A 25,985-nucleotide genomic window follows, 5' to 3' on the forward strand; every position below is an offset into this window, starting at 1 on the left:
GTGACAGCTCTTATTTCTCTAGATGTATTCCTAAAAGTGGAATTGCTGGATTGTATGGTATTTCTATTTCTAGCTTTTTAAGGAAGTGCCATATCATTTCCCAAAATGGTTGTACCATTTTGCCTTCCCACCAGCAGTACGTAAGAGTTCCAAGCTCCCTGAAGCCTCTCACACATTTGTTATTTCTTTTTTGATTAGTGACAATAATGTCGGGATGAGATGGTATCTCACTGTAGTTTTGATTTGCATTTCTCTAATGGCTAGTGATCGTGAGCATTTCCTCATGTGTCTGTTAACCTTTGAATGTCTTCTTTGGTGAAGCATCTGTTCATATCCTTTGCCTAGTTTTTAATTGGATTATGTGTCTTTTTGTTGTAGAGGCGTTGGATTTTCCGATAGATTTTAGAGATTAGACCTTTTTCAGATTTGTCATTGCCCCAAAATTTTCCCAGTCTGTATGTTCTCTCTTAACTCTTTTGGTGAAGTCTTTTGATGAGCATAAGCATTTAATTTTTAGAAGATCCCAGTTATCTAGCTTATCTTCTGGTGTTTGTGTATTGTTAGTTATGGTTTATATTCTATTTATGCTGTGTATTAGGGCCTCTAGCATTGGCCCTATTTTTCTTCTATGATCTTTATAGGTTTGGGTTTTATATTTAGGTCTTTGATCCATTTTGAATTAGTTCTTGTTTACGATGTGAGGTATGGGTCCTGTTTCATTTTTTTACAGACAGACATCCAGTTTTGCCAAAACAATTTGTTAAAAAGACTGTCTTTTCCCCATTTAATGCACTTTGGGCCCTTGTTGAAGATCAGGTGATTGGAGGTGGATGGATTTAGATCTTGGTTCCATTGTTCCATTGGTCAATATGTCTGTCCTTGTGCTAGTTCCAGGCTATTTTGACTACTGTAGCTGTATATTAGGTTGTGAGGTCGGGTAGTGGAGGCCTCCTACTGTGTTCTTCTTCTTCTTCAATAATGCTTTATTTATCCAGGGCCTCTTTCCTTTCCATATAAAGTTAATGATTAGTTTTCTGTCTCATTAAAGAATGTTGTTGATATTCGGATGGGGTTTGCATTGTACTTGTAGATTGCTTTGGGTAGAATTGACATTTCACAATGTTCAGTCTACCTATCCATGAGCATGGTATATTCTTCTAGCTACGTAGGTCTCTTTTGGTTTCTTGCAGTAGTGTTTTGTGGTTTTCTTTGTATAGGTCTTTTACGTCCCTGGTTAGATTTATTCCTAAGTATTTTATTTAAGCAAAAATTTTTTATTTTTTATTTTATTTAAGCTATCTTTTTTATTTCACCAGTTTTCCTACTAATTGTCCATTTCCTCTTCCATGATCCAATCTAAGATCCCACATTACATTTAGCTGTCATGCCTCTTCAGTCTCTTCCAAGCTGTGGTAGCTCTTCAGTCTTTCCTTATCTTTCAGGAGCTTGAGACTTTTGAAGAATCCTTGTCAGTTAGCTTGTTGAATATACCCTTAGATTTGTCTGATGTTTTGTGCTGATTAAAATGTGAAATAGCACTGTTTGTGAAAAACCCAAAAGTTATTCTATCAATAAATATAGAGACTAAAAGGTGATATAAAAAACAAACAAATGAACATGATTTGTCTAGACTTTTAATGCAAATATAGTGGTATTAGGCTTACAGGGTACAGATCCAGATGACTTTCTTTGTTAGAACTGATCCTCTGAGAGACAGCAGAAATGTTCATCTTCCACAGAGGAGCAGGAAATGGAAAAGCTCAGAACACCTGCTATTTGGAATAAAATCCTAGTGAGTAGGAAAAAAATTAAAGAACACAGACAGATTCAAACCCTACTTCTCTATAGCATTTCATTTTTTAAAGACAAAATTTAGACCTAACTCTATACAGCTATGATACTAATGCCATTAGTTTAAAAAAGAATAAGATATTAATATTTCAAATATACAAAAAGGCACGAAGAGTAACGTAACATTCAAGTACCTATGGTCCTGGGTAAGAAATGTTATTTTTTGTTGCCATGCACTTGGCTCCGCTTCACAGTGACCCCATGTACAACAGAATGAAATGTTGCTTGGTCTTCTGTCATTTCACGATCAGTGGTATGCTCAAGTTCATTGTTGTGGCCATTGTGTATTTTGAGTGCCTTCCAGCTTAAAGGGCTTATCTTCCAGCACTATACTGAATGGTATTCTGTTGTGATCCATAGGTTTTCATTGGCTGATTTTCAGAAATAGATCACCAGGCCTTTCTTCCTAGTCTTCCTTAGTCTGTAAGCTCCACTGAAACCTGTCCACCATGGATGACCCTGCTGGTATTTGAGATACCAACGGCATAGCTTCCAGCATCATAGCAACATAGAAGCCACCACAGTATGACAAACTGAAGACTGATGGTGTAAGAAATAAACCATTATAGACACAGGGAATATGGGAGGAGAGAAGAAATGTGATGTCTCATTAGGGGGACAGCAGCTAGGAGTACATAGCAAGGTGTATATAACTTTTTGTATGAGAGAGTGACTTGATTTTTAAACTTTTACTTAAAGCGCAGTAAATTTATAATAAAAAAAGAAATTAACCATTATAAATAGAGTTAAAGACCCTTGTGTCTCCTACCAATTCCTGTGTCTACCTATAATCCTATTCTTACTACCCCTCAGTTACTACTTTGCTATTTGTCTTTCTCATATGTACATATGTATGCCTGTCTTAGTTATATAGTGCTGCTATAAACAGAAATACCACAAGTGGCTGGCTTTAACAAACAGAAATGAATTCTCTCACAGTCTAGGAGGCTAGAAGTTCATATTCAGGGTACCAGCTCCAGGGGAACGTTTTCCCTCTATGTCGGCTCTGGGGGAAGGTCCTCATCATCAATCTTTTCTGGTCAAGGAGCTTCCCAGTGCAGCCACTCCAGGTCCACAGGATGCTCTATTCTCCTGGCTCTTGTTTCTTGGTGGTATGAGGTCCCCTGTCTCTGCTCGATTCTCTCTTTAATATCTCAAAAGAGATTGACTCAAAATACAATCTAATCTTATAGATTGAGTCCTGCTTCTTAACATAACTGCCTCTAATCCTGCCTCATTAACATCACAGAGGTAGGATTTACAACACATAGGAAAGTCACATCAGATGCCAAAAGGGTGAATAATCACACAATACTGGGAATCATGGCCTAGCCAAGTTTACTTCTATTCTGGTGTCCTTTCTGAAATGGCTGGTTTCTTCTCTCCCCTCCCAAGAAATGGAGAGGAGCTGAGTCATGTCCAAAGTGAGAGGGCTGTGGCAGACCCCACACTTTCCCAAAACCTCAAGTGCAGGATTAGGAATGGGATGAAAGGCTAAGGAAGTACCCAGGAGGACAAGACAGGGCAGAAGGGAAGGTCCTAAAGTGTGCTTGTCTGTTCTTTTGTTCGTTTGCGGGGCAGGATGGACCAAGATCTGAAATGTAGGCCCCAGAGTCCCAGCTTCTGGCCCAGCAGTCCCTGCCCTCCGCAGTGCTGGACCTGGGGGCAGTGCATGAATCAGGCACACCCAGGCTCTCAGGACAGAGGTCTCTGAGTGCCCAGCATGACCCAGCCTTCCCTGGTGAGGTAGGTTGGTGACTATGGGACCTTCCCTACTTGGACCGATAGGTTCCTGGGCTGGAGGGTGTATCCTGGCGGGTCCCCCAGCCTCAAGGGGCAAGGACACCATAAGGCAACTTCTGGCAGTGCTCTGGGTTCTCGGAGTGGATGGGGCAGGGCTCTGCTGGGGGAAGAAACATTCCAGCTGCCTGAAGGTACAGGAGATCAGCTGACTCCCTGGCTGTACTCTTGGGGGCCAAGCTCCTGGAGCGTATATCAGAGGCCACCTGTCTTAGAGTCTTCTCATCTCAGGAGTCACCTCTCACCAGAAACAGAATCTTGGTTCCTGGACTTAACCTGCTGAGGAGGAAGTGAAGGAGGGGGCTGGAACCCCAGGCTGCAAGTAATGTGGCAGAGACCCCAACCCCAGCAGGGATGGATGACACAAAAAGAGCCACAACTTCTCCCTCATCCACACCAGGGGGTTCCAGCATGCCATCCCATGACAGCAGCTTCTCCAAGAAGGCATGTCTCATTTCCATAACCCAAGCCCAGAAACCTCAGAGGAGGGGGGCAGTGAGATGAGGGACACTAGAGGTGGGCGGGCAAGCTGTGGGAGAGAAAGGACCCCACGTCAGAGTCCCCACCTACCTTAGGGGTGCAGGCAGGGCTACAGGGCACAGGCTTCTCAGGGTGGCTGTTGGGTTGTGGTGGAGTTCTCAAGGTCTGGGGAGCCACAGGAAGAAGGTGAGTGCTATGAACACAGTAGGTGGGAGTCCCTGTTTCTGGGTAGGGTACAGGGGCCTCAAGGTGGCTGGGTGTTAGGTCGGGAGAAGGGAGTCCTTCCAGAAGGAGTCAGAAGGCAAGAACCCACCCCTACCCCTCCCTTCCCATCTCCCATTGGTGCCCCACTCACCCAGGGACCGGGGCACTCCACTGGCTGTCGGGCCCAGCTCCAGGGGGTGAATGCTGCCCAGCGGGTAGTCCCTGCATGGGCCAGCTTTGGGTCTGAGCAGCAGGATAAGAGGCCAGAATGTCAGAACAGTGACTCCAAGCAGGGCACCCCGGGGCTGCTTTCCCTCAATCAGCAGCATAGCACCCAACCGAAGCTCTGCGTTGACCTAGTCTCCTACCCTCCTGTTCCAAGTCACCCTCTCTGGCCCCCTTCCCACATGTGTCCTCCTGAGAGGAGCCCTGGGTACCCTCCCAGGGCCGCCTGCCCCTCTGCTCCCCAGCCTGACATGTCTCCCAAGCCCTGGCCTATCCCAGCATTCTGGCACTTTCCAGACACTAGCATTGCTCCCCAAAGGAGGACGTCCTCCCGCAACGGCAGCTGTGCCCTGCTGCCCTTTATGACGTCAAGCCATCTTTGCCTGCTAGCACCCACTCTCCCAGGGTCTCGTCACTTCCTCCCATGTCTCTTCACAACAGTCTCCATTGCCCTCAGGACTCTGCTCTCTGCTCTGATGACCTGGTGAGGAGGTACAGTCGCCTCCCCTCTGCAGACCCCTCATGCTGCTCACAGATCCGAAATTACTGCTCATTGTGTCAAGGCCTCTCAGCTGGCCCCTGAGACCCAGCTGGTGCCCTGCCCCTCTATGGGATGCCCTCTACCCCATCTCCAGCCGGTGAAGCTCCCCAGGTTCAGCCCAGACCCTGCCCTCTCCCACAGCTCGCCCAGAGCACCCTCAAGGCCAGGCTGTCAGACATGGCCAGAAAGGCCTGCCTTGCCCAGGGCACCAGTTAAGGGCCAGCCCTAGGTCAACCGTGCTTGGTATTCTGAGGTCCTCAGCCCAGTCACAGAGGACTGGATGAGGGCATCATAGCTGATCAGTGGCACAGACTGAAAAGACGTGCTGGGCCTAGCAGTTGGGAACTTAAAGGGGGTAACTGAAGAGAATTAGGCAGAAGTAGCAGCAGGCTGGAAAGTCAGGAGACAGAGAGGCTGAGGAGGCTGGAAGGGCACAGGGAAGCAGCAGCTGCTTAATGAGCTGGTGGAGAAACCAAGCAAAGTCAAGGGTGAGAGGACCACCTGGTGGAAGAAACAGGAGGAGTGGCGGGGGGGGCAGGAGGGGGGAACCATAGTAACAGGGTGCCAAGGACCCTGCCCTGAGGTGGTGGTGGAGGTCAAGGACCCACGCTCTGGGCTTGACTGGGAGGCCATTAGAGCCTCCTGCTCAGGGCTCCTCTCTGCTATCTCAAGCTGGCTTTTTGGCCTGAAGGCCTCGCAGACCTAGGGCGAGGCCTGGGACCCCTGCCTCAACTCCCAGCCATGCTGGCAGAACTCTGAGAAGTAGGAATCCCAGGGGTGGGCTCAGGATGCAAGGGTCTAAGTCCACAGAGGCATGGCACTCAGAGCCTACCCACTGACAGCAGGACCCCTCCTCCTGCCCCAGAGGTGCTGCTGGAGACAGGATCCCCGGCACCGGTAGCAGCACCAGGCCAGGCCAGCCCCAGGGAGCAGAGGCAGCAGGAAGCTGAAGATCATGGCCATCAGGAAGGCATTGTGATCTAGAGAGAACAGTGTGGGGCTGAATCCTGAGTGGGTGCGCCAGCCCAGCTCCTGCCCATCTGCCCCATTCTCTCACTTTCAGGCTGTACAGGGCCACTGTCTATGCTGCCTCCAAACCCTGGCTCGTCACAGGAGGGTGGCGCCCAGCCCGGAGCACAGTGACAGTTGTAGTTGCTATTGCAAACCTGCAGAGAGGAGTAGGAAGGAAAGAGGGTCAGGTGGGGTCAGGGACCCTTCGTTCCCCACCCCACAGGCTACTTACCCCACGGGCATGGCATGTTGCCAGACAATGCTCCAGCTCCTGGAAGGTAGCATTCTGGCAGCGCCTGTCCTGGCACACCTATGGGTGGTGTGCACACTGGGCAGTGAGGGAGGGGTGTGACACCTCGGCCAGCAGGACTCAAGAGGCAGAGAGGGTTCGGGTGAGCAGGGCTCACCATTCTAGGTCCACACTGGGTGCCCATCTCTACTAGGCCCAAGTCAAGCAGGTCCAGCTGGGCCCCAGAGAAGGCAAAAACTCCCCTACAGGTCATCTCACTGCCGTCTAAGCTGATGGTGGAGTCCACAGGCACTGTGTGTGGCATGCGTGGGCTCTGCTCCCCACCCTGGCACTGCAGCTTCCCACACTGGGCATCCCTGGGGAAGGAGTGGAGGGTGGTCAAAGGCCGTCAAGTATCCCTCTTGCTCCAACTCACTTCCAGCTTTAGATGCCTCAGCTCCACTGTGCGCAAGTACCCACCTCTGTGCGCAAGGCACAAAGCGGCCCTGGCTGTCTTGGCCACAGTTCCCGTGGGCGTCCCCCGCGGAGTTCACAACCTCGAAACAGGCCTCCGGAGCTGGGCGGGAGCCTGGGGAAGGGTGGGTGGGGCTGAGGACTGTCCAGGTAAGGACCACTCTCCGTGGGCCTCAGTTTCCCCCGCCTATTCCCCCCAAGTAGAAATCCGAGCTGGCCCCAGGATGGGAACTAGTGTGCAAGGGCGCTCGCGCCAACTCACCAGGCCCCCAGAGCTGCCGGCACTGCTGCTCCAGCGTGGGACACACACCATCTCTGCAGTAGCCTCGGCCCCTGGAGCAGGGCGAGCCATCCAGTACGTAAACATCTGGGGGACAGTGCGGGGAGGCGCCCGTGCAGAACTCGGGGAGGTCACAGTCGCCCGCGGCCTGGCGGCACAGTGCGCCGGCTGGCTTCAGCTGCGCAGGTGACAGGGGTCAGGGAGAAAGGAAAGAGGGAGGCCGAGGCACAAAGTGACAATCGGACAGTGAGAGATCCATGCCGAGAGCGCGGCTCCGAGGCCGGGGAGCCGAACCTGAGGTCCAAACGGACCTACGCACAGAGCTGAGCTAGCAACCGGCAACCAGACAGAGGGGCGCAAATCAGCAAAGACCAAGAGTCCAGCTCCCAAGTGCAGAAGAGGACAAACAGCAGAATTCCGTAACCCGCACCACCGATCTTCCCACGCCCTCACCAGGCAGCTCGCGCAGCAGTCCCCGTGGGCGCACTGGGCCCCAGCTCGCAGCGTGCAGTTGTGGGCGAGGCAGCAGGGCTCCCGGCACTCCTGGGGCGGAAAAGCGAGGAGGCACCAGGTCAAGGCGCAGCGCCCCAGGGCTCCAGGGCCGGGGTGGGCGGGCAGCATTGGGCCCCTGGAGCCGGGTCCGGACAACTGACCTGGAGGGCGCCGCAGTCGCACTCCTCGCCCGCCTCCACGAAGCCGTTCCCGCATCGCGCCCGCGGCACCAGGAGCCGAGGGTCTGGGGCGTTGGAGAGGCACGCGCCGCCCCCCTTGCGGAAGAAGGCACGCAGCTGGCGGCGGTTGCAGGCGCTGAACACTTGCGGAAAGGGGCGCCTGCGGGCGGGGCTGGGGTGTCTGGCCGGACGAGACCACCCCCACTTCCGCCTGTCCCCGCCCCCACCGCTGAGCTTGCCACCCAGCCTACTGAGGTGCCGTCACCATCTGCGCCACGTGCGACTGGGATCCTCTAGGAAGCAGTCCCTAGAGAGGGGATGTGACCGCAAAGAGCCAGAGGCGGGAAGGTGTGCCGTGAAGAATGGGCAGCCCAGAACCCAAGACTGAATCTCGACCCAGCGCTGTAGTCCCAGGGTTAGAACAACATGGCTAGGTTGTTCGGAAAATAATACTCTAGAGAATCCACTTTACCTACGCTTTACCTCATACACTACCACCCTCCCCGCCCCCCAAAAATACGGTGGAGTTGATTACCATTCACGGTGACCCCATGTGTTACGGAGTTGAACTGTTCCATAGGGTTTTCTTGGCTGTAATCTTTACGGAAGCAGATAGCCAGGCCTTTCTTCCACTTAGCGGCTGAGTGGATTCCAATGTCAACCTTTTGGTTAGTAGACCATCACAAAGCGCTTGTGCCACGAGGGATGGAAGGGCATTTTGCCAAAGAAATGCTCCTCAGGTCTACCTACCCGCCCCCGCAACTCCTACCACCTCCCCCCTCCTGACCCCTCGCGCCCGCACCCCATGGCCGCTGCCATGATGCAGCCGCCGCCCTGCTCTGCCAGGGCCTCCACGCAGCAGCCGTCGGGATCGTGGCTGAGGCCGAGGTTGTGGCCTATTTCGTGGGCCATGGTGGCTGCAGCGCCAATGGGGAGCTCCGAGTGGTCCTGGAGGGCGGGGGGGCGGGGGGAAGGGGGACGGTCACCGCAGGCCACGCCCCACGCCCGCGCCCATCCGTCCATCTCGGTGTCTCACCGTGCTCACACCTCCCGAGGTCTCCACGCGGCACATGCCCTCGACGGGCGCCAGTCCCACGGTGGCGCCCCAGAAGGCGCGGCCCCTGAGGGCAGAGAGCTGCATGACCGGTCGGGGCCGGGGGTCACAGCCGCCCAGCCCCGCCCGCGACCCGAATTGGGGACAGGAGCACCCACGTGAGCAGCTGCGTGGAGTCGTGTGGCCGGAGCTCCCACAGCCCCTGACGCCACTGCAGGAAGGCCCAGAGCGTGGCGTTCGCGTCCGGCGTGATGCGACTCAGGTCCTGCTCTGTCCACACTTCCAGGCCGGTAAGTGCCACGCGAATGTCCAGAGTCCTGAGGAACTGAAGGAGTGGCGATGCTGAAGCCGGGAACCCTTCTGGACCCGTGCCCCTCTGTAAGGTCGTCTCTCTTCTCGGTTCTTCTTTTCGCGCCCCCGCCGCCCCCACTTAGGACCGGCCCACCCCTGCGACAGTCACCGCCGTTACTGCTATCTCCAGCTGCACCCAACCTGGTCCACATAGTTGGCGACCTCTAGGAGACGCTGTTTGGTGTGGTTCAAGTTCTGGTGCTGGGTCAAGAACTGGGAGGGCAGGCAACGACACAGGGGCGTGAGGGGCTGAGCTGGTCATATCCTTGCCCTGCACCCCGCCCTTGGGCGACGGCTCACCAAGGTGTGGTCAGCCACTATGTACAGCTCCAGGTACTTCGGGCTCCTTCGGGCCTCTCGCATCTCCTGGGGAGGGACAGTGGTGACCCTGAGGGAAAGACTGCTCAGCTTGAGCCCTGACCACTGCCCCCAATTCCCAGAAGGAACAAAGTTAAGACTTTTCTAGACTTGTTTCTTCAGCTTCAATAAAAATACCAAAACAGGATTCCCTGGACTGGGGCCTGTGCATCTCTGCCGCTTCTGATGGAGAGGGCTGTGGATACTGCCTTCTCACTCCTGCCCCTGTCTGTGCCCCTTACCCTGCTCTGGGGGGCATGAGGAAGGCCAGCAGTGTCCTTTTTGTCACTGGAGTCCCTGTGGCCACAGGCCCCTTTCCAGCTGAGCCGCTTCTCTGTCCGGAAGATCTTGTGGGTCCAGGAGCCCTTGGAGACGCCAGGTGGGAAGGGTTGCAGGTAATAGCTGGCATTGGTGCTGAGCACGATCAGGCCGCTGGGGTGCAGGGGGTGCAGAAGAGGTGTAAGGGAGCTCTGTCCCCAGCCCCGGCCCCGGCCCTTCCCCCAGAGCTCCTCACCTCATTCCGGAGCAGGTGCTGAGGACTACCCAGGAGTCCGGGTAGCCCCTCACGCGCCCGTGGTAGTAGCAGTGATTCTGGAAAGGAAGGGTCCCAGCCCCAAATCTCAACCAGAGCTGAAGTAGGAGGGGCTAGACAGAGGACTTGGAAGACTGACTCTAACCTCTCCTTAGGAACAGGGGGAAAATGGAGTAGTAATGACCGGGAGGGGCCATCCGCAGAGGTTTCAGCCCCCTAGTACACCCACCCCGCCCTCTGTCTCACCGTGTGTTTGGGGACCAGCACCACTGGCTGCCCACCTGGGCTGTAGTGGGTTTCTTTGTATCCAGCGGCCAGCAGCCTGCAGTGAGAAGGTGTCATAGGAATCACCCAGTTCAGCCCCACCTCCTCCAGGAGGCCCTCCAGCCTTCCTCCCTGAATGCTAATTGAACAGGTCTATTTTTTTTATAAGTGAGGCTAAAGGCGACCCCACGTGTGTCCAAGTAGAATTGTGTATCTTGGGTTTCCAATGGCTGATTTTGGGGAAGTAGATCACCAAGACTTTCTTCCAAGGCACCTCTGGGTGGACTTGAACCTCCAATTTTTCAATTAGCGGCTGAGCATGTTAACCATTTGCACTACCCAGGGACTCCTAGGAAACGATACCTATTGATAATGTATATAGTCGGGACGGTTTCAAGAACCCGCCCTCCCCCTGCCCGCTGCCCCTCACAGGCTCCCTTTTAGACACCCATTTGCCCAGCCCAGGGCACTGTCCGGAGCCTGGCACTGCCTGCTCACTCACCAGCTCAATTGCTTTGGCTTCACACAGTCCAGGACACTCAGCACTAATACAGCATTCATGGATTTCTGTTCTCTGGCCTGACAGGGGTCCTTTCCGCCTGCTTCCAGGCAAGCCAGATAAATTGCCCAGAATGTTGCAACCACTGCACCTTTGTCGCTGCCATTGCTCAGCCTGGAGTTCCCTCCAGGTTCAACTCCACCTTTGAAATCTGGCCTTGGATTCGCTTTGGACTCATATACCCTGTGGGCACCCACTAGGTGGTGCTCACTCATCTCCCGCAGGAAGCCTGATGCTGACAAGATGTTTCTGGGGTGGGATGAGGGACCTACCCCACATGAGGCTGACCCAGCCCTCCAGGGAGCCAGCCATAGGCCTGATGACCCTCCCTGTCCCCTGTCCCTCCTCCAAGGGACCTCTCCTCATCCAGCATCCCTCAGGGGCTCATGTCAGTTCCTGCCCCCAGCATTATCCCCTCCTGAGAGAGGGTCTGTTCTTGGATTCCAGGCCCAGCCCCAGCCTGGTACTCACTGGTTCTTCTCCAGCTCAAGCAGGAGCTCCTGGCCTTCAGCCTCCAAGGCCACCAGCCCCACGTCTAACTTTGAGACCTGAATGAGAAGGAGAATAGGGCTGCGGGTGGACATCCAGGCCTGTCAGGGACCAATGGGATGTGGAGCTGACCAGGGAGGGAGTCCATAGGGATAGCACAGTGCGGTGGGGGGGGGCGGTGCAGCAGGCCCCCCACATGTGGAGGGCATGGAAAGGTGTGGGGGTGAGGTTACCAAGACAATGAGGATGTTTGTGTCCTGACAGCCCCCTGACATGTGCATGGATGCCACTGTGAAGGGTACACCATGTCCTCCCTGGGAGGTGAGGAGACCCAGAGCAGTGCCCCGCCTTGCCCAAGCTCCTGGGTCTTTCCTCTGGCCCTCCCTCCTCTTTCATGCCAGGAGGGATTCCTGCCGATATGGGAGGACAGGGGGGTCCTGAGGTGTTGGGTAGCTGTGGCTCGGGTCTCCTCCCAGCCTCTGTGGTGTCTGGAGGCTTGTTTCAGTAACTTACTGCCCCTCCCTCCCTATAGGATTCAGCCTTCACTCCACCTCTAATTCCAGCAGTTTCGCCCTCCTGCACCCTCACCCTTGGTCTCTGGCAGGCCTGCTCCACACCTGCTTCACTGAGACCATGTGGTAAACAAGGACCACCACCGCAGGCCAAGAGAAAACCATTGGTTTCCTAGTTTCCTCAGCTTGATGTCAGGAGGGCGGGCCTTGGCCAGCTCCCCGACCCCCCCTCAACCCACCTTTGCCCCACCATCTCTTTGCCGCCTCCTTCCTGTGGGGTTACCCTATCTGCCCCCTTGTCCAGTCAGCTTGGCGGGGGGCCCAGAGTTGGAGCCGGCCCAGGACCTCCTGGGGGCTGCTGCATCTTCAGAATGCTTGCTCAGCCCTTGCTGGCCCCCCGCCCCCCTGCTTTTATCTCAGAATGCACTGGGCTTGGACCTCTGCCAAGGAACTCAGAGTTTAGGGGCCCCATCTCTGCAGGTGGGGAGCAGACAGCCCTCGCCTTCCTGGCCACAGGCCCCACAAGGCCCCAAGCATGAGCTCATGTGGCTGGAATGCCACTTGCTTTATTGGGGAAATATTTGTGCTGGCAAAAGGCGGGGGCCCAGATGGAAGGGCAAACAGGAGGTCTCTGAGACTCCTCCTCTGGGTCTCCCCTCTCTCTGTCCCTCTGTGGCCCCTGCTGTCTTCACTTCTTGCCCTTCTAGTGACCCTGTACCCTTGCTCTGTAGCTCATCCCCATCCTGAAATGTGAGTGTCTTCTTCGTGAGGACTCTCTTGTCTCAGCTCTGCTTTCCTCTTGTCAGGCTTCCTGCGGTAGGGGCCAGTGAGTGAAGACAGCAGGGCCCTCTGGGATTCCCTCCTAGTCATAGCCCAGGCTCAGACAGGGGGGAAGTGCACAGTCAGGGTGACCCCACTGTGTGCCCAGCCTTCCTTTTTCCCAGTGATGTCCAGGAGAACAACCTCAAAGCTCTGGGATAGTGCCGTGCGTGACTGACCACTTGAATGGGGGCCCCAAGGGACTGGGGGACCTTGAGGGTCTAGGGAACCCCACTTAGGACCTCAGGTTCGAAGCTGCTGAGTCTCTGGGGGTATCTCAGCCTTCATGGCAGCTCTCTCCTGCCTTCCGCCTCTCTGTGCTTGGACAGTGGGGCTGTCCTCACTTGCCTGGAAATTCAGGATGGAGGACTCTCTGCACTTGGGGTGTTGCCCGATGGTTTTGAAGTTGTCCATACCTTAACAGGTCTCAGGCTCCCAGGCTAAAGAGCTGCATGACCTGGGACAATTTCCCCAACCTCTCTGGGCTTCAGCTTGCCCCTCTGTGAACCGGGCATACCAAGGGTGCCCACCCCTTGGTTTGCAGCACAGGGCTTGGCACACACCGATGGGGCCTGGCTATTCTGGAAGTGTGTGATGCACGGCAGTTGGGAGGAGACAGGGGCCTAGCATCCTGGAGAAGCAAAAGGAGGTGGGATTGTATCTGGGGGACCCCAGGAGACTGACTTCTGCCCCCTGGCCAGCAATGTATTCTGTGAGAGCCAGTAAGGCTGAAGTTCCAGGCCCCTCAGTGGCAGGGCCAGGGCTGGGCAAGGGGGCAACAGTGTGTCCACAGAGTCACATGTTGCATTAAACTTTGCAAACAGAAGGTATTTGGACATTTTCTTCTTCAAGAGGCCCCTGAGGAGCTTCAAGCTCCCCAACTCTGTACCTACCTCTGCATGATGGGGCAGGGGCAGCCGGAGAATTCTGGGAAGGGAGGGAAAGCGGGAGGCGCAGTGGAGGAAGCTTGAAAATGACTTCCATGTGTGCAGGCTCACAGGATCTAGACATCTCCCCATGGCGGCCTGCCTGCCTGCCTGCCTGCCTGCCCTGCCCTGAGGGTCCTGAAAGAGCAATGACTGGGTGGTTCTGGACACCCCAGCAAACCGTGGGGATTTGGGAAGAAGCCAAAGGGGCTGGGAGACCCCGGGCCCTGGCAGGGGAACGGGTGATGTGCCACTGACCGACTCCTCCCAGGAGACCTCACGACATGGCTGTCCATCCAGGACCCAGTAGGGGGTGGTTGGCTCTCCAAGGGCATCTCCTGGGGTGAGGACAGAGCACAGGGTGAGGGGGGCCTGAGGAACACAGAGCGGGGACAGCAGAGGGGTAGGCCTAGAGATGTCGGATATGTTTAGCCTGGAGAATGATGGGTACCCACGGGCATCCCTGGAACTGAGGGGCCACCAGGGAGGGAACAGAGGAGCCTGGAAAGAGACAGCTCAGCTGGGGATGCAAGAGCCCCATGACCTCTGGGAGGAGGGGAGGGCTTGGGGTCAGAGGTCACAAGAAAGAGGCCATGCTCCCTCCCCCCAAGAGGGGACAGGCAGGGCAGAGGCAGCCTGGGTATTTTTAGACTGGGCAGCCAGATGCCTCTAGGATTTCACACCGTGAGAATGATAACAACAGCCAGATGCTGTCTTAGCAGCCCACCTTGCCCCTTCGTGCTGTGGACAAGGCTGGACACTGGCCCAGAAACCCTCTCCTCTTGCCTTCAGGAGAGGGGCCTGAAGGACAGAGCCAGGGTGCTCCCTGGCTGAGTGAGCCTAAGGGGCTCCAGCAGAAATTCCAGAGCCAAGCATTGCTCCAAGAAGACACTGGAATGTTCCCCTGGAATGCTCCCCGGGCCCACCACTGGGCAGCAGCAACTCATCAGGCCCGCCCTATAGGAGCCAGACCCTAGGCAGCTTAGGCCTCAGCCAGCCCTCCCACCCCTCTGGGGACCAGTTCTGGGGCAGGCTCAGCTCCCAGAGCAACCCCCCACCCAGAGCTTGGCCCTGACCCCAACCCTGCCCAGGCTGCTTGTAGCGGTGGCTCAGCCCATGCCTGGACACCCCAACTCCTTTTCCCACCTCCATCTCCTCTGATGGGACCTGGACATCAAAGACCTGGAATAGCAGGAGCTCCCAGAGCCCCCCTTCTCCAAGAAGCCCTCCCTGATTGGATGAGTGTGTTGTCATCAATCAGACAGGCCAGTGGGAGTGAGGGGTTGGCAACCCCACAGCTTGGAGAGGGGCTGAAGGGGCCAGTGTGGGGAGGGGCCTGAGTGGGTCTAGGGGAGGGGATGAGATGGGGGTCTCTCAGCCCAGAGAGGACTTAACTGGGTATGGAGAGCCAGGTCTTGCTGGCCCCAGGCCTCCAAGGGTGGAGAGGGAAGAGTGTACCTGTGGGCATGCGTTAGTATTCCCCACACAGCCCTGCACACACACACTAGCCACTGGCACGTTGGTCAAGAGGCAGACCTGGAGCTGTGGTCGCTAGGTGGATGGAAGTGGAAGCTGTGGGAGCCAGGCCGAGTTGGGGAGCATTGAGCCCTTCTCCATTCCTCCCAGAGGAGGGAAAAGCAGGATGCCTAGGGACCGTTCTCAAAACACAAAGCGCCATCAGCCCTCTCCCTTGGAGCAGAGCAAAAGATGAAGAGGTCCCAGGTGGAAGCCTGCCCCGGACTGGCTGCCTGGTCAGGCCTGGGCCAGTGCTCAGCGTGCCAGCAGGCAGCAGGTCCCCTGTGCCTGCTCAGTGCAGCCCGGCCCTTCAGAGTCGCTCGCCCTGTCCCCTCAACCAGGCTTTTGAGATGGGGGACTGGGCTAATCGTCCCATCTGTTTCACAGATAGCTAGGAGAGGTTACAGGGGGAAGGGCCAGAGCAGTCTTCCCACAGGGCCCTGCTGAGCAGGCACCCTCAGTGTGGGGAAGTCCTTCATCTAACCAAACAAGGCAACAATATAAACACTGCCGCAAGGCCCAGGGTTGAGGGGGTGAGCATGGGGTGAGGGGGTGAGTGTTTGGTGGAAGCCACAGTTAGTTCTGTCCTGTGAGGGCAGAACAGGGACTCTGGGGGGCAGGTTGGGATGCAAAGCTTCCCGGAAGGGGGCGATCCTATTGCCCTAAGGAGTGGAGGTGCACCATTCACACTGGGCTGGGCACTGGGAGGTGAGAGTGGAGTATCCTGCCCGAAGGAGCTGGCGGTGGGGTGGCAGCTGCTGAGAGGAGAAAGGGCCCTGACCCTCTGCTTTGCCCGCGGAGGGGTGGCTGCCCGGCAGAGTGTGGGCAAGCCGGCGGGAGTCCAGCCCAAGCGCAGGCGTGGGTCTCTGAGCAGGTCCGACGGAGACCCACCCAGAGCTTCCCCACTCCCTGCCCTCTCGGCTGGCGGTCTGGGGGTTTCAGATACCACCCCCAATCCCCTGACCGTTATCAAAGCTCTGGGTGGACACCCTCCCCCCCCCCCCGCCGCCCCGCCACTTTGCCTGTCCCTGGGGTGCACCCTGCCCGCGTCCTCACCTTGAAGAGCCTCAGGCCCCGGCCCCGGCCACAGCAGCAGCAGCAGCAACGCCGGCGCCCCCCATGCTCCCCGGGACCCCGGGTCCATGGCTGGGAGCGCTTCGGCTTCTAAACTGCGGCTCCAGCTGCCGGCTCCGCCCCGGCGGGATGGCGGCCGACCCACGCCCAGGGCAGCCCAGCCGCCGCCGGACCCCGCCGCGCCCCTCCCGCCAGCCTCTCCTCCGGCGACCCCGGCTCCGCCCGCGTCGGGAGCGCAGTGGGTCGCGTGCCTACCCCGAGGCCTCGGGACAGATCTCGTGCTCCCGCGGGGACTCAGGACCACCCTCCAGGCGGGAGCGGCCGTCGGAGACGGACAGCTGGCCGGTCGGGGTGGGGTGCGCCCCACTCTGTGGCATCCTGGAGCGGACCTCTGTCCCCGCCCCCGACCAGTCCTGTCCACAGGCGCCCCAGGGAGCGGCCGGGGGAGGTCAAGCCGAGTCCTCTACTGGCTTTGGATGCGCCTAGGCGAAAGGAGGCCGGCGACAGCGGACAGGGCACGTGCGGCCACAGCCGGGAGATTGTGCCGCAGCGGCCGCAGTCCCCAGCCCCGAGGCACATGGGGTGGTGACCGCAGCGAGTGGAGGCCGCAGCCCAGGGGCTTCTGAGCTGGACAAAGGCGAGGCAGTGGGGCGAGCGCCGGCAGAGCGGTGGGTGGTGTTTGTCCCTGGCGCTGGGAAGAGTTGTTCAAAGCCATAGACTCCCAGGCGTGGAGGATCCACTTGGCCTCGTAACAGCTGTTTTTGATTTTAAAGGTTTTGTTTTGTTTTATTAAGTAATACGTTTGGATACTTAGCGAGTAGTAGGATACCGAAGAATGTTAACTTTTAAGTAAAATATTTGTTTCTGAGGATTTGGAGTGCAAGAATTCTGTTACCAAGAGCCCCAGCAGAGAGAGAAACCTACATTCATGTGATTCAAACGTCAAAAAATGTCAGATGAAAACTGTCCCCCTCTTCTGTCCCCATCCTCTCAGCCCTCATCCCCCAGGAGGGTGCTTCTCTTATAGGTTTTTAGATTATTTTTATGCATACACAAGACAATACAGACTTTTTTTCCCCTCCCGTTCACACTTCTCTGCACCTTAATTTTTTCCCCCCACTTGGAGATCCTTCATACCAGTGCATTTAGAGTGTCCTCATTTTTGTTGTTTTTTTATTATTATTATTACCATTATTATTACTTTGGTTTTTAAAATCGGCTTTATTAAGGTATAATTTACATAAAATAAAATGCATTTATTTTTATGTGTATGGTTAGATGAGTTTTTATAAACGTAGACACCTGTGAACCAGCACCACAGTCAAGATGCAGTTCCATTACCCTGGAAGTTCTCTTGTGCCCCTTGCCAGTCAATCCCTCCTGCTCTCAACCCCAGGGGACCGTTGGTCTACTCTCTGTCTATAGACAAATTTTACCCATTCTAGAACTTCATGTAAGTGGAATCATCCAGCCTGTACTCTTTTGTGTCTGGCTTCTTCCCCTCTATGTGAGAGTCATTTGTATCACTTCATGTGTCCATGGTCTGCTCCTTTGTATGGCTGAGAACCTTTCTATGGTATGAATGAATCATGGTTTCTCTATTCTCCAGTTGGGCATTTGGGTTCTTTTCCAGTTTGGGGCTCTTATAACTATAAAAAAAAAAATAGTTGCTACAAAATTACAAAACTGTAGCTGATGTGGAAACCCTAGTGGCATAGTGGTTAAGTGCTACGGCTGCTAACCAAAGGGTTGGCAGTTCAAATCCGCCAGGTGCTCCTTGGAAACTCTATGGGGCAGTTCTACTCTGTCCTATAGGGTTGCTATGAGTCGGAATCGACTCAACGGCACTGGATTTGGTTTGGTGTTGGTTTATAGCTGCTGTGCAAGTCTTCCTGTGGACATGTTTTCATTTCTCATCTGTAAATACCTAGAAGTGGAACTGCAGGGTCATATGATAATGGTACAGTTAACGTGCTTGCTGCCAACTGAAAGGTTGGTGGTTCAAGTCCACCCAAAAGCACCTCAGGACAAAGGCCTGGCAATCTACTTCCAAAAAATCAGCATTGTAAACCCCATGAAGCATCGTTCAACTCTGACACAGGGCGTCATCATGAGCTGGAGTCAACTGTATGGCAAATGGTATGGTAAAAGTATATTTAATTTTTTAAGAAACTCTCAAGCTATTTTCCAAAGTGGCTGTACCATTTTACATTCCTACCAGCAATGTATGAGAGTTTCAGTTCCTCCACATACTCACCAACATTTAGTGATGTCAGTCTTTTTAATCTTAGCCATTCTAGTGGGTGTGTAGCATCTTCATTTTTTGGGGGGGGGGTGAAAATATATACAACAAAACATACATACATACAGCCATTCAACAATTTTTACATGCACAATTCAATGACAGTGGTTACAAACTTCACATTGTGTCACTATTCTCACTGTCTCTACCCATATTGTTTCACCATTGTTAACTTATATTCTCTGCTCTTGAAAGTTTTCATCTGTGCTTTAGCATTACTGTCATCAATTTTGACCTCATATAGATAACTTTTTAAAAGAATGTGATGCTCATGGCAAACATTCTTTATTAATTGAGCTAAACTGTTGTTTAAAGATAAGTTCACGGGATAGTTTCAGTTCAAGGTTTAACAATTGCTTCCAGGCAATAGATTAGCGGGTTCCTTCAGTCTCAATGGATCCAGTAAGTCTGATTTCCATAAGAATTTGAAGTTCTGTCCCACTGTTTTTTTCTTTTTGACCAGGATCCATATACTGGATCCCTGATTAAAACATTTAGTAATGGTAGGCTGGCACCATCCATTTCTTCTGGTTTCATGGCAAAGAGGTGGTAGTTCCTGGAGACAGTTAGACCTGCAGGCCATTTCTTTCTCCAATTCCTGAATCTTCTTCTTCCTCTGTTGCTCCAGGTGAATAGAGACTGATTGTTGTATCTTGGGGCATCCTCATTATTTTTTATGGATGGATGTTATAATTTATTCATACAGCCCCCTCTTGGGCATGTAAATGGTTTCCAATCTGTTGCTTTTACAAACAGTGCTGCAATGGATAGTCTTATACACAAGTATGTCTATGGAATAAATTGTGGTTTGGACTGATGGTCAGATTGCCCTCCGATTTGTACCAGTTTACGATTGCGCTAGCGATATATTAGAATGACCCTTTTCCCACAGCCTTACCAACACAATGTATATCAACTTTGCGATATTTACTAGCCTAAAAGGTGAAAGTGTAGTTTTAATATGCATCTCTCTTATGAGTGAGGCCAAACACTTGTTCAAACATTTAAGAGATGCTTGGATTTCTTTTTCCCTGAATTGCCTGATTATATCCACAGCCCTTTTTTCTATTGAGTTGTTGGTCTTTCTCTTAACCATTTTAAGGAACTGTCTCTACATAAGGGAGATTAATCTTCTATCTGGAGTATGAGTTGTGAATATTTTTCCCAGTTTGTAAAATGTGTTCAGCTTGTTACGTGTGGCCTTAGTTCATTCATATTCATTGTTGGATAGTACTCAATTGTATGAATAAAAACCAAACCAAGCCAGTTGTCGTGGAGTTGATACCAACTCGTGATGATCCCATGGGTTTCAGAGTAGAACTGCATTCCATAGGGTTTTCAATGGCTGTGATCTTTTGGAAGTAGATTGCCAGGCCTTTCTTCTGGGGCACCTCAGGGTGAATTTGAACCATGAACCTTTCAGTTAGTAGCCAAGCGTTTAACTGTTTTTACCACCCGGAGACTCAATTGTATGAATATAACCACTTTTTTTTTTTTTCATCACTTTTGCTGTTGCTGGACATTTGGGTGGTTTCTAGTTTGGGGTTGTTACAAAAATTGCTGCTTTGGGTATTCAGGTTCTTGTGTCCTTAACTTCCTCCTCTTGCCTGTCCTGTTTCCCCATTCTTTTGCTGGTCACCCCTGGGAGCATATCCTTAATAAAGCACTTACAAATGAATTCTCCTCTCGGGGAAGCAGACCTAATACTGACAGTGATGGCTGTGGTCAGGTTGTGGGCTCCAGTGTAGACAGACCAGAGAAGCGTCAACCCCTCACCCTGTGGATGACTAACTGGGGTCACCACAGGTGCTGACAGCAGCAGAGGCCACCCCTCCAGGACCGAATTCCCTGATCTTCCTGAGAGGTGGGCCAGGGACAGAAAGTGAGGCACCTGTCATACCCAGGGTGTGACACACCATCTCTTCTCTCATTATGGAAGGACTTGAAGAATAGCAGTGGACAGAGAGGTCCTGGCCTTTATCTTAATTCAAAAGCACAACTGGAGATTCTAAAAGAGAATATTGATCCCGAGAAATGGGAAATTATGAAGTCCTAACCATGGTAAGGAAACCCTGGTGGTATAGTGGCTAAGTGCTATGGCTGCTAACCAAAGGGCAGCAGTTTGAATCCACCAGGTGCTCCTTGGAAACTCTATGGGGCAGTTCTACTCTGTCCTATAGGGTCACTATGAGTCGGAATCAACTCGATGGCACTGGGTTTGGTTTGGTTTTTTGGAACCATGGTAAAAAGGGCCCTGGTGGCACAGTGGTTAAGTGCTCAGCTGGTAACCAAAGGTCAGCAGTTTGAACTCAATAGCTGCTGCACAGGAGAAAGATGTAGCAGGCTGCTTCTGTAAATATTACAGCCTTGGGAACCCTATGGAGCATTCTACTCTATCCTACAGGGTTGCTATGAGTCAGGATCGACTGTATGGCAGTGGGTTTTCACCATGGTGGTGGAAACAATCCTGAAGAGGAGGAAGAGAAAGGCAGCTAAGGAAGCCCCAGGGATCACAGACAGTGACAGAACTGTGCCAAATAATGTGTACACTGAGGATGCTCTGAGCCAGCTCCAGCCGGGACAAGCTGGGGATCAGGAAAACAGTACAGAACCCCAGAAAGGACCCTCAGTGAGGCCTCTCCACTGTGCCCAAAGTAAGATACAGAATAAGGAGAAGACAACTTCAGTGTGGACATCAGGGGAAAGAGGAAGGCAGAGTCCCTTAAGAAGCTTCTCTGACAAGGATACAACAAACTGGCAAACTCCTACTTAAACTGCAGATACTGGCTTTGATGATCCAAAGCCAGGTTAATGTCCCCTGCTCTGTACTTCTCACTATACCACATCTTATACGGCATTGTAGCTGCCCGTTTCCTCATTTCTCGCCCCTAGACCGTGAGCTGCATGAGGCCTGGGAGGATGTGTCTTATTCACTGCCCAGCACCTGGCACACAGGTGATGCCAACAAAGCAAGGGAGCATGTAGCAGTCTAAGATCCCCATGTAGGGACCGGAGTCATTCTTGCAAAGTTGATGCCTCCCAAACCCAGACGAGCTATGTCCCAGTGTGTCAGGGGAATTTTCTGTGGAAATCTCAGAGAAATTATTTGTTTACATTTTGAAACTGCAGAGGAGGAGATAGGGTCGTGTGACCAAAGTTGAGGAAGGTGGATCCTAGACGTGCCACTGGTCAGCTCCATCTTCATCCCTGATAACACTGTGGGAAAGACGATTTGTCAAATGGTTTGTTGGTTTCACTCTCCAAAGAGGTAGCAGGAAGTACCCTGGGAACCAGGCAAACCCGGGAGAGTTAAGCCTGCCAAGTGCTTTATGGGTGACTCCCACCATCTGTAAACATGACTCATTCTGAGGAGTGACCCAGAACAGAGTGTCTGAGGGAGGCACTGCCAACTCCAGCCCATGGAGATGACAGGCCAATTCTTGGGTGCACCAGAAAGTCACGTGTGTGAATGGAGTGCCCTGTGGCATAGTCAAGGCTCCATCCCTGATAGCTGGTGCATTTAAGAGGGAATGGGATGTCCCTTGGTAAGGTCAAAGGAATGCTTAAAAACTGAACCATCTGCCAAGATTTGGATAGACTGTCCTGGGAGCCAACATGAGAGGTGGAGATTTTTAAGAACTTTCTTATTAAAGTTTAATATACATTCAGAAAAGTTCACATGTCATAAATGCCCAGCTCAACCGAATTTTACAAACTTAACACACCTGTGTAACCTGCACCCAGACCAAGAAATAGCATATTCCCAGCCTCCTCACCTCAGAAGTCCCCTTTGTGGCCCCTCTTAATCACTAGACAGCCACTATTCTGACTTCTATCACCACTGAGTGTTGTTATTGCTAGGTGTCCTTGAGTCGATGCCAAGTCGTGGCGACCCCACGCATAACAGAACCAAACACTGCCTGGTTCCGCGCCATCCTCACAGTCGTTGCTGTTTGAGCCCGTTGTTGCAGCCACTGCGTCAACCCACCTAGTTGAGGGTCTTCCTCTTTTTCGCTGACCCTCTACTTTGCCAAGCAGGATGTTCTTCTCTGGGGACTGGTCCCTCCTAATAATGTGTCCAAAGTAAGCAAGACGAAGTCTCACTATCCTCACTTCTACAGAGCTTTCTGGCTGTACATCTTCCAAGACAGATTTGTTCGTTCTCACCATTGATTAGCTTTGCCTGTTCTTCAGTTTCACAAAAACAGAATCATAAAGGCTGTGCTCTAAAAGCATCTGGCTCCTTGCAGTGCACATCACGTTGGGGGAGCATCACCCATATCATCGTGTGCAGTGGTAGCTCGTTCTCATTGCTGTATCGTATTCCATCATATGAACGTAGCAGAGTTGATTTATACATTCCTTTGTTGATGTGCATTTGTTGTTTCCAGTTTTTGGCTTTTATAAAAAGCATTGCTGTGAACATTCTAATACAAATCTTGTGATGGTAAATAACCAGACATAGAATTTCAGAGTCAAAGGGCAGGCATATTTTAGCCTTAATAGATACTACCCAACAATTTTCCAAAGTTGTACATAGTGTATGATTCCATTCATATAAAGTTCAAAAACGGGCAAATTGAATCTATGGTGTTAGAAGTCCAGATAGCGGTTACTCTTGAGAGGTTGCCCCTGGGAGAGGATGTGAAGTGGAACTTGGGGGTGCTGGTAACGCCCTGTTTCTTAATATGGGTGCTGGTTACATGGATGTGTTCACTTTTTGAAAAGTCATTGATCTCTAGAATTCTGGCGTGTGTACTTTTCTGTATTGTGTTACACTTCAATTAAAAGTTTAGTTTAGTAACTCCTGTCTGGTGGCGAGATAAGAAGGAAGAGGGGGACAGGAGCTGGTTGAATGCACACGGGGAATTCAGGGTGGAGAAGAGAAGTGTGCTGTCTCATTAAGAGGAGAGCAGCTAGGAGTACACAGCAAGGTGTGTAACTTTTTGTATGAGAGACTGACTTGATTTGTAAACTTTCACCTAAAGTACACACACAAAAAGCTTATTTTAGCAAGGGGGAAAGGGAGAGTCATTTCTTAAGGGATATTGAGTTTCTGTTAAGGATGACACAAAAAAATTGGAAACGGGTGAGGCTTGTTCAACATAGTGAACATAATTAATGTCACTGAAAATGAAAAAAATGGTTGAAATGGCAAATGTTTTGTTATATATAGTTCACCACAGTAAAAATTTTTTTAAGTTTACTATAAAAGTCTTTTTATAAAATGGGCAAAGGACTTGAACAGATATTTCGCAAAGAGGACATTCCAGTGGTCACCAAACACATGAAAAGATGTTCAGCATCATTAGCCACCAGAGAGATGCAAATCAAAACCACAATGAGATACCATTTCACTCCCACTAGGATGGCTAAGCTTAAAAAAACAGAAAATAACAAATGTTGACACGGACTTGGGGAAATTGGAACCCTTTTCCGTTGCTGGTAGGAATGCAAAATGGTACAACTGTTGTGGAAGACAGTGTGGAGTGTGGTGGTCCCTCAAAAAACTAAAAATAAAACTACCATTTGACCAGCAATTCCACTCCTAGGTATATATCCCAAACACTTGAAAGCAGAGATTTGAAAAGACACTCGTACACCAGTTTTGATTACAGCACTATTCACAATAGCCAAAAGGTGAAAACAACCTAAATGCCCATCAACAGATGAACAAACAAACATAATGTGGTACAATGGAATACTACTCAGCCAGTAGGAGAAATGAAGTCTTGAAACAAGCTACAGTATGGATGGAGCTTGAAGACATTATGCTGAGTGAAATAATCCAGTCACTAAAGAACAAATATTGTGTGATCCCACTTATATAAAAAGACAAGAAAAGGCAAATGTATAGAGACCAAAGTTTATTAGTGGTTACCAGGGATGGGAGGGAGGGGGGAAATGGGAGTTAAAGGTGATGGAAAAATCACATTGATTAAGGGCGTGGTTGCACAGCTGATTATTGTAATTGCTGTCAGTGAGTTGTACACCTGTACAAAGTTGAGTTGACAAAAGTTGTGTGATAGATATATTTACAACAACAACAAAAAACAGTAGCTGCTGAGGCTCCTTATGTACAGGCAAATGGGACTTGGTTCCTTGGTTTGGAGGTTTAGGGTCATGGTTTCATAGGACATCACAGTTAACCGGCCTAACATGTTTAGTGTTTCTGTTCTACCTCCTCGTCGGTTGCATAGTGCCTAGGATGGTAAAAGCTTACAAGTGGTCATCCAAGGCACAACAATTGCTCTCTATTCATGTGAAGCAACAGAGGAAGATGGAGAGTTGGGAATAGGAGGCAGATATGAAATGTGTGACTAATTGCCTCCAGGAACAACTGCCTGTTTTGCCATGAGACCAGAAGAACTGGATGGTGCCCAGCTACTATTACTGAACATTTTGATCAAAGATTCTAGAGAAGAATCCTGATCAAAAAGGGGGAAATGCAGAACAGAAGTTCAAAGTCTCATGGACTCTAGACTTTCTGAAGCCATGGAGGGTAGATGAACCCCAGAAACTATTGCCCTGAGATAATCTTTAAACTTTAAACCAAAAATATCCCCTGAAGTCATCTTAAATCTGAACAAGTTTAGCTTAACTAATAAGCACAATGTCTGCCTTGAGCATTGTGCTGCTTTAAGATCCATCTATATGATATCAAAGGGACAACAGCAACTAGAAAGTTTAGATAGGAACCTTAGGAGGCAGTGAGTTTATGTTAATGAGGGAGGAACAACTCAGAAAAGGAGGGTGAGAATGGTTGCACAACTGGAAGAATGTAATCAATGTCCCTAAATTGTACATGTAGAAACTGTCGAATTGGCATGTGCTTTCCTGTGTATATTCTCAACAACAACAAAATAAATAAAATTTAGAAGGAAAAAAATGTGGTTGCTACTCAACAATTTTGGAAGAAAATGTGTTACATGAGTCTCAACATTTAAATTAAACCCAGATATTAAAACTCTCTATGAATAGGAAAAACTGCAAGATCCCCAAAAAAGCATGAAAGACCAAAGGAGGATGCTAACGTGCAGCACAAAGTCATTTGGCTTCACGAGCACCTACCCAGTGGATTCAGCTGAAAGAAGATGAAGCATGTGAAATGCACAGGGAGAAATGAGAGCTAGTGGTCTTGCTAATACGAAACTATAGAAGAGGCTCAAGAGTAAGAAACCATCAGGGAGAAGAAGTTTTGGGTTAAATGTAGCCTCGAAGTTACCCCTGGAAAGTTAGTAGCACTCAGTTGTGACAGGTGTGTTAACCTCTTCAGATGACTAGGGTTCAAGTGTTCCATAAGGGATAATTTATTAAATGGGTCCTAATTGCTTGGTAGCTTCTAAAAGTCATTGCTCAGTGCTATGATTAGGCATGGTAATTGCCAAGTGTTGTCACTCTCTTCTTACCTCCATAATGGAACTCTAGGATGTGGGAGGCTGATCCATTGGACAGCTATACATCT

General features: G+C 51.5%; 1 protein-coding gene across 7 annotated transcripts; it reads right to left on the reverse strand.

Moving 5' to 3' along the window:
• Window positions 1-1,622: 1,622 nt before the first annotated feature.
• ADAM33 (ADAM metallopeptidase domain 33) lies at window positions 1,623-16,661 on the reverse strand. Of its 7 annotated transcripts, none has more exons than XM_049869654.1 (22): window positions 15,166-16,088; window positions 13,888-13,967; window positions 11,355-11,431; window positions 10,307-10,382; window positions 10,043-10,119; window positions 9,771-9,960; window positions 9,472-9,537; window positions 9,313-9,384; window positions 8,979-9,145; window positions 8,803-8,887; window positions 8,569-8,714; window positions 7,749-7,926; window positions 7,549-7,638; window positions 7,078-7,273; window positions 6,822-6,930; window positions 6,520-6,718; window positions 6,345-6,422; window positions 6,159-6,267; window positions 5,934-6,081; window positions 4,487-4,578; window positions 4,222-4,296; window positions 3,420-3,927 (listed from the first exon to the last, which is right to left on the reverse strand). In XM_049869654.1, the coding sequence occupies exons 1-21, from the start codon at window positions 15,305-15,307 to the stop codon at window positions 4,259-4,261; spliced, it is 2,415 nt and encodes an 804-aa protein (XP_049725611.1). In that variant the 5' UTR covers window positions 15,308-16,088; the 3' UTR covers window positions 3,420-3,927; window positions 4,222-4,258. The 7 variants fall into 7 exon arrangements, with proteins under 7 accessions (XP_049725614.1, XP_049725615.1, XP_049725611.1 ...); XM_049869653.1 differs by having other exon boundaries at window positions 3,420-3,930; XM_049869657.1 differs by lacking the exons at window positions 5,934-6,081; window positions 15,166-16,088 and adding an exon at window positions 16,201-16,661 and having other exon boundaries at window positions 1,623-3,510.
• Between the last annotated feature and the right edge of the window lie 9,324 nt (window positions 16,662-25,985).

This window comes from Elephas maximus, chromosome 25 (assembly GCF_024166365.1).
Source record: "Elephas maximus indicus isolate mEleMax1 chromosome 25, mEleMax1 primary haplotype, whole genome shotgun sequence".
Classification (NCBI taxonomy): domain Eukaryota; kingdom Metazoa; phylum Chordata; class Mammalia; order Proboscidea; family Elephantidae; genus Elephas; species Elephas maximus.

Excerpts from the sequence above, each read along its gene's own strand:
- ADAM33 (XM_049869654.1), bottom strand. The coding sequence starts at position 15,307 with ATGGCGCTTTGTGTTTTGAGAACGGTCCCTAGGCATCCTGCTTTTCCC. Across the intron at positions 8,888-8,978 it reads GACTCCACGCAGCTGCTCAC|GGGCCGCGCCTTCTGGGGCG; the intron begins GTGGGTGCTCCT and ends CTCTGCCCTCAG. Across the intron at positions 4,297-4,486 it reads TGGAGTGCCCCGGTCCCTGG|ACCTTGAGAACTCCACCACA; the intron begins GTGAGTGGGGCA and ends GTGGCTCCCCAG.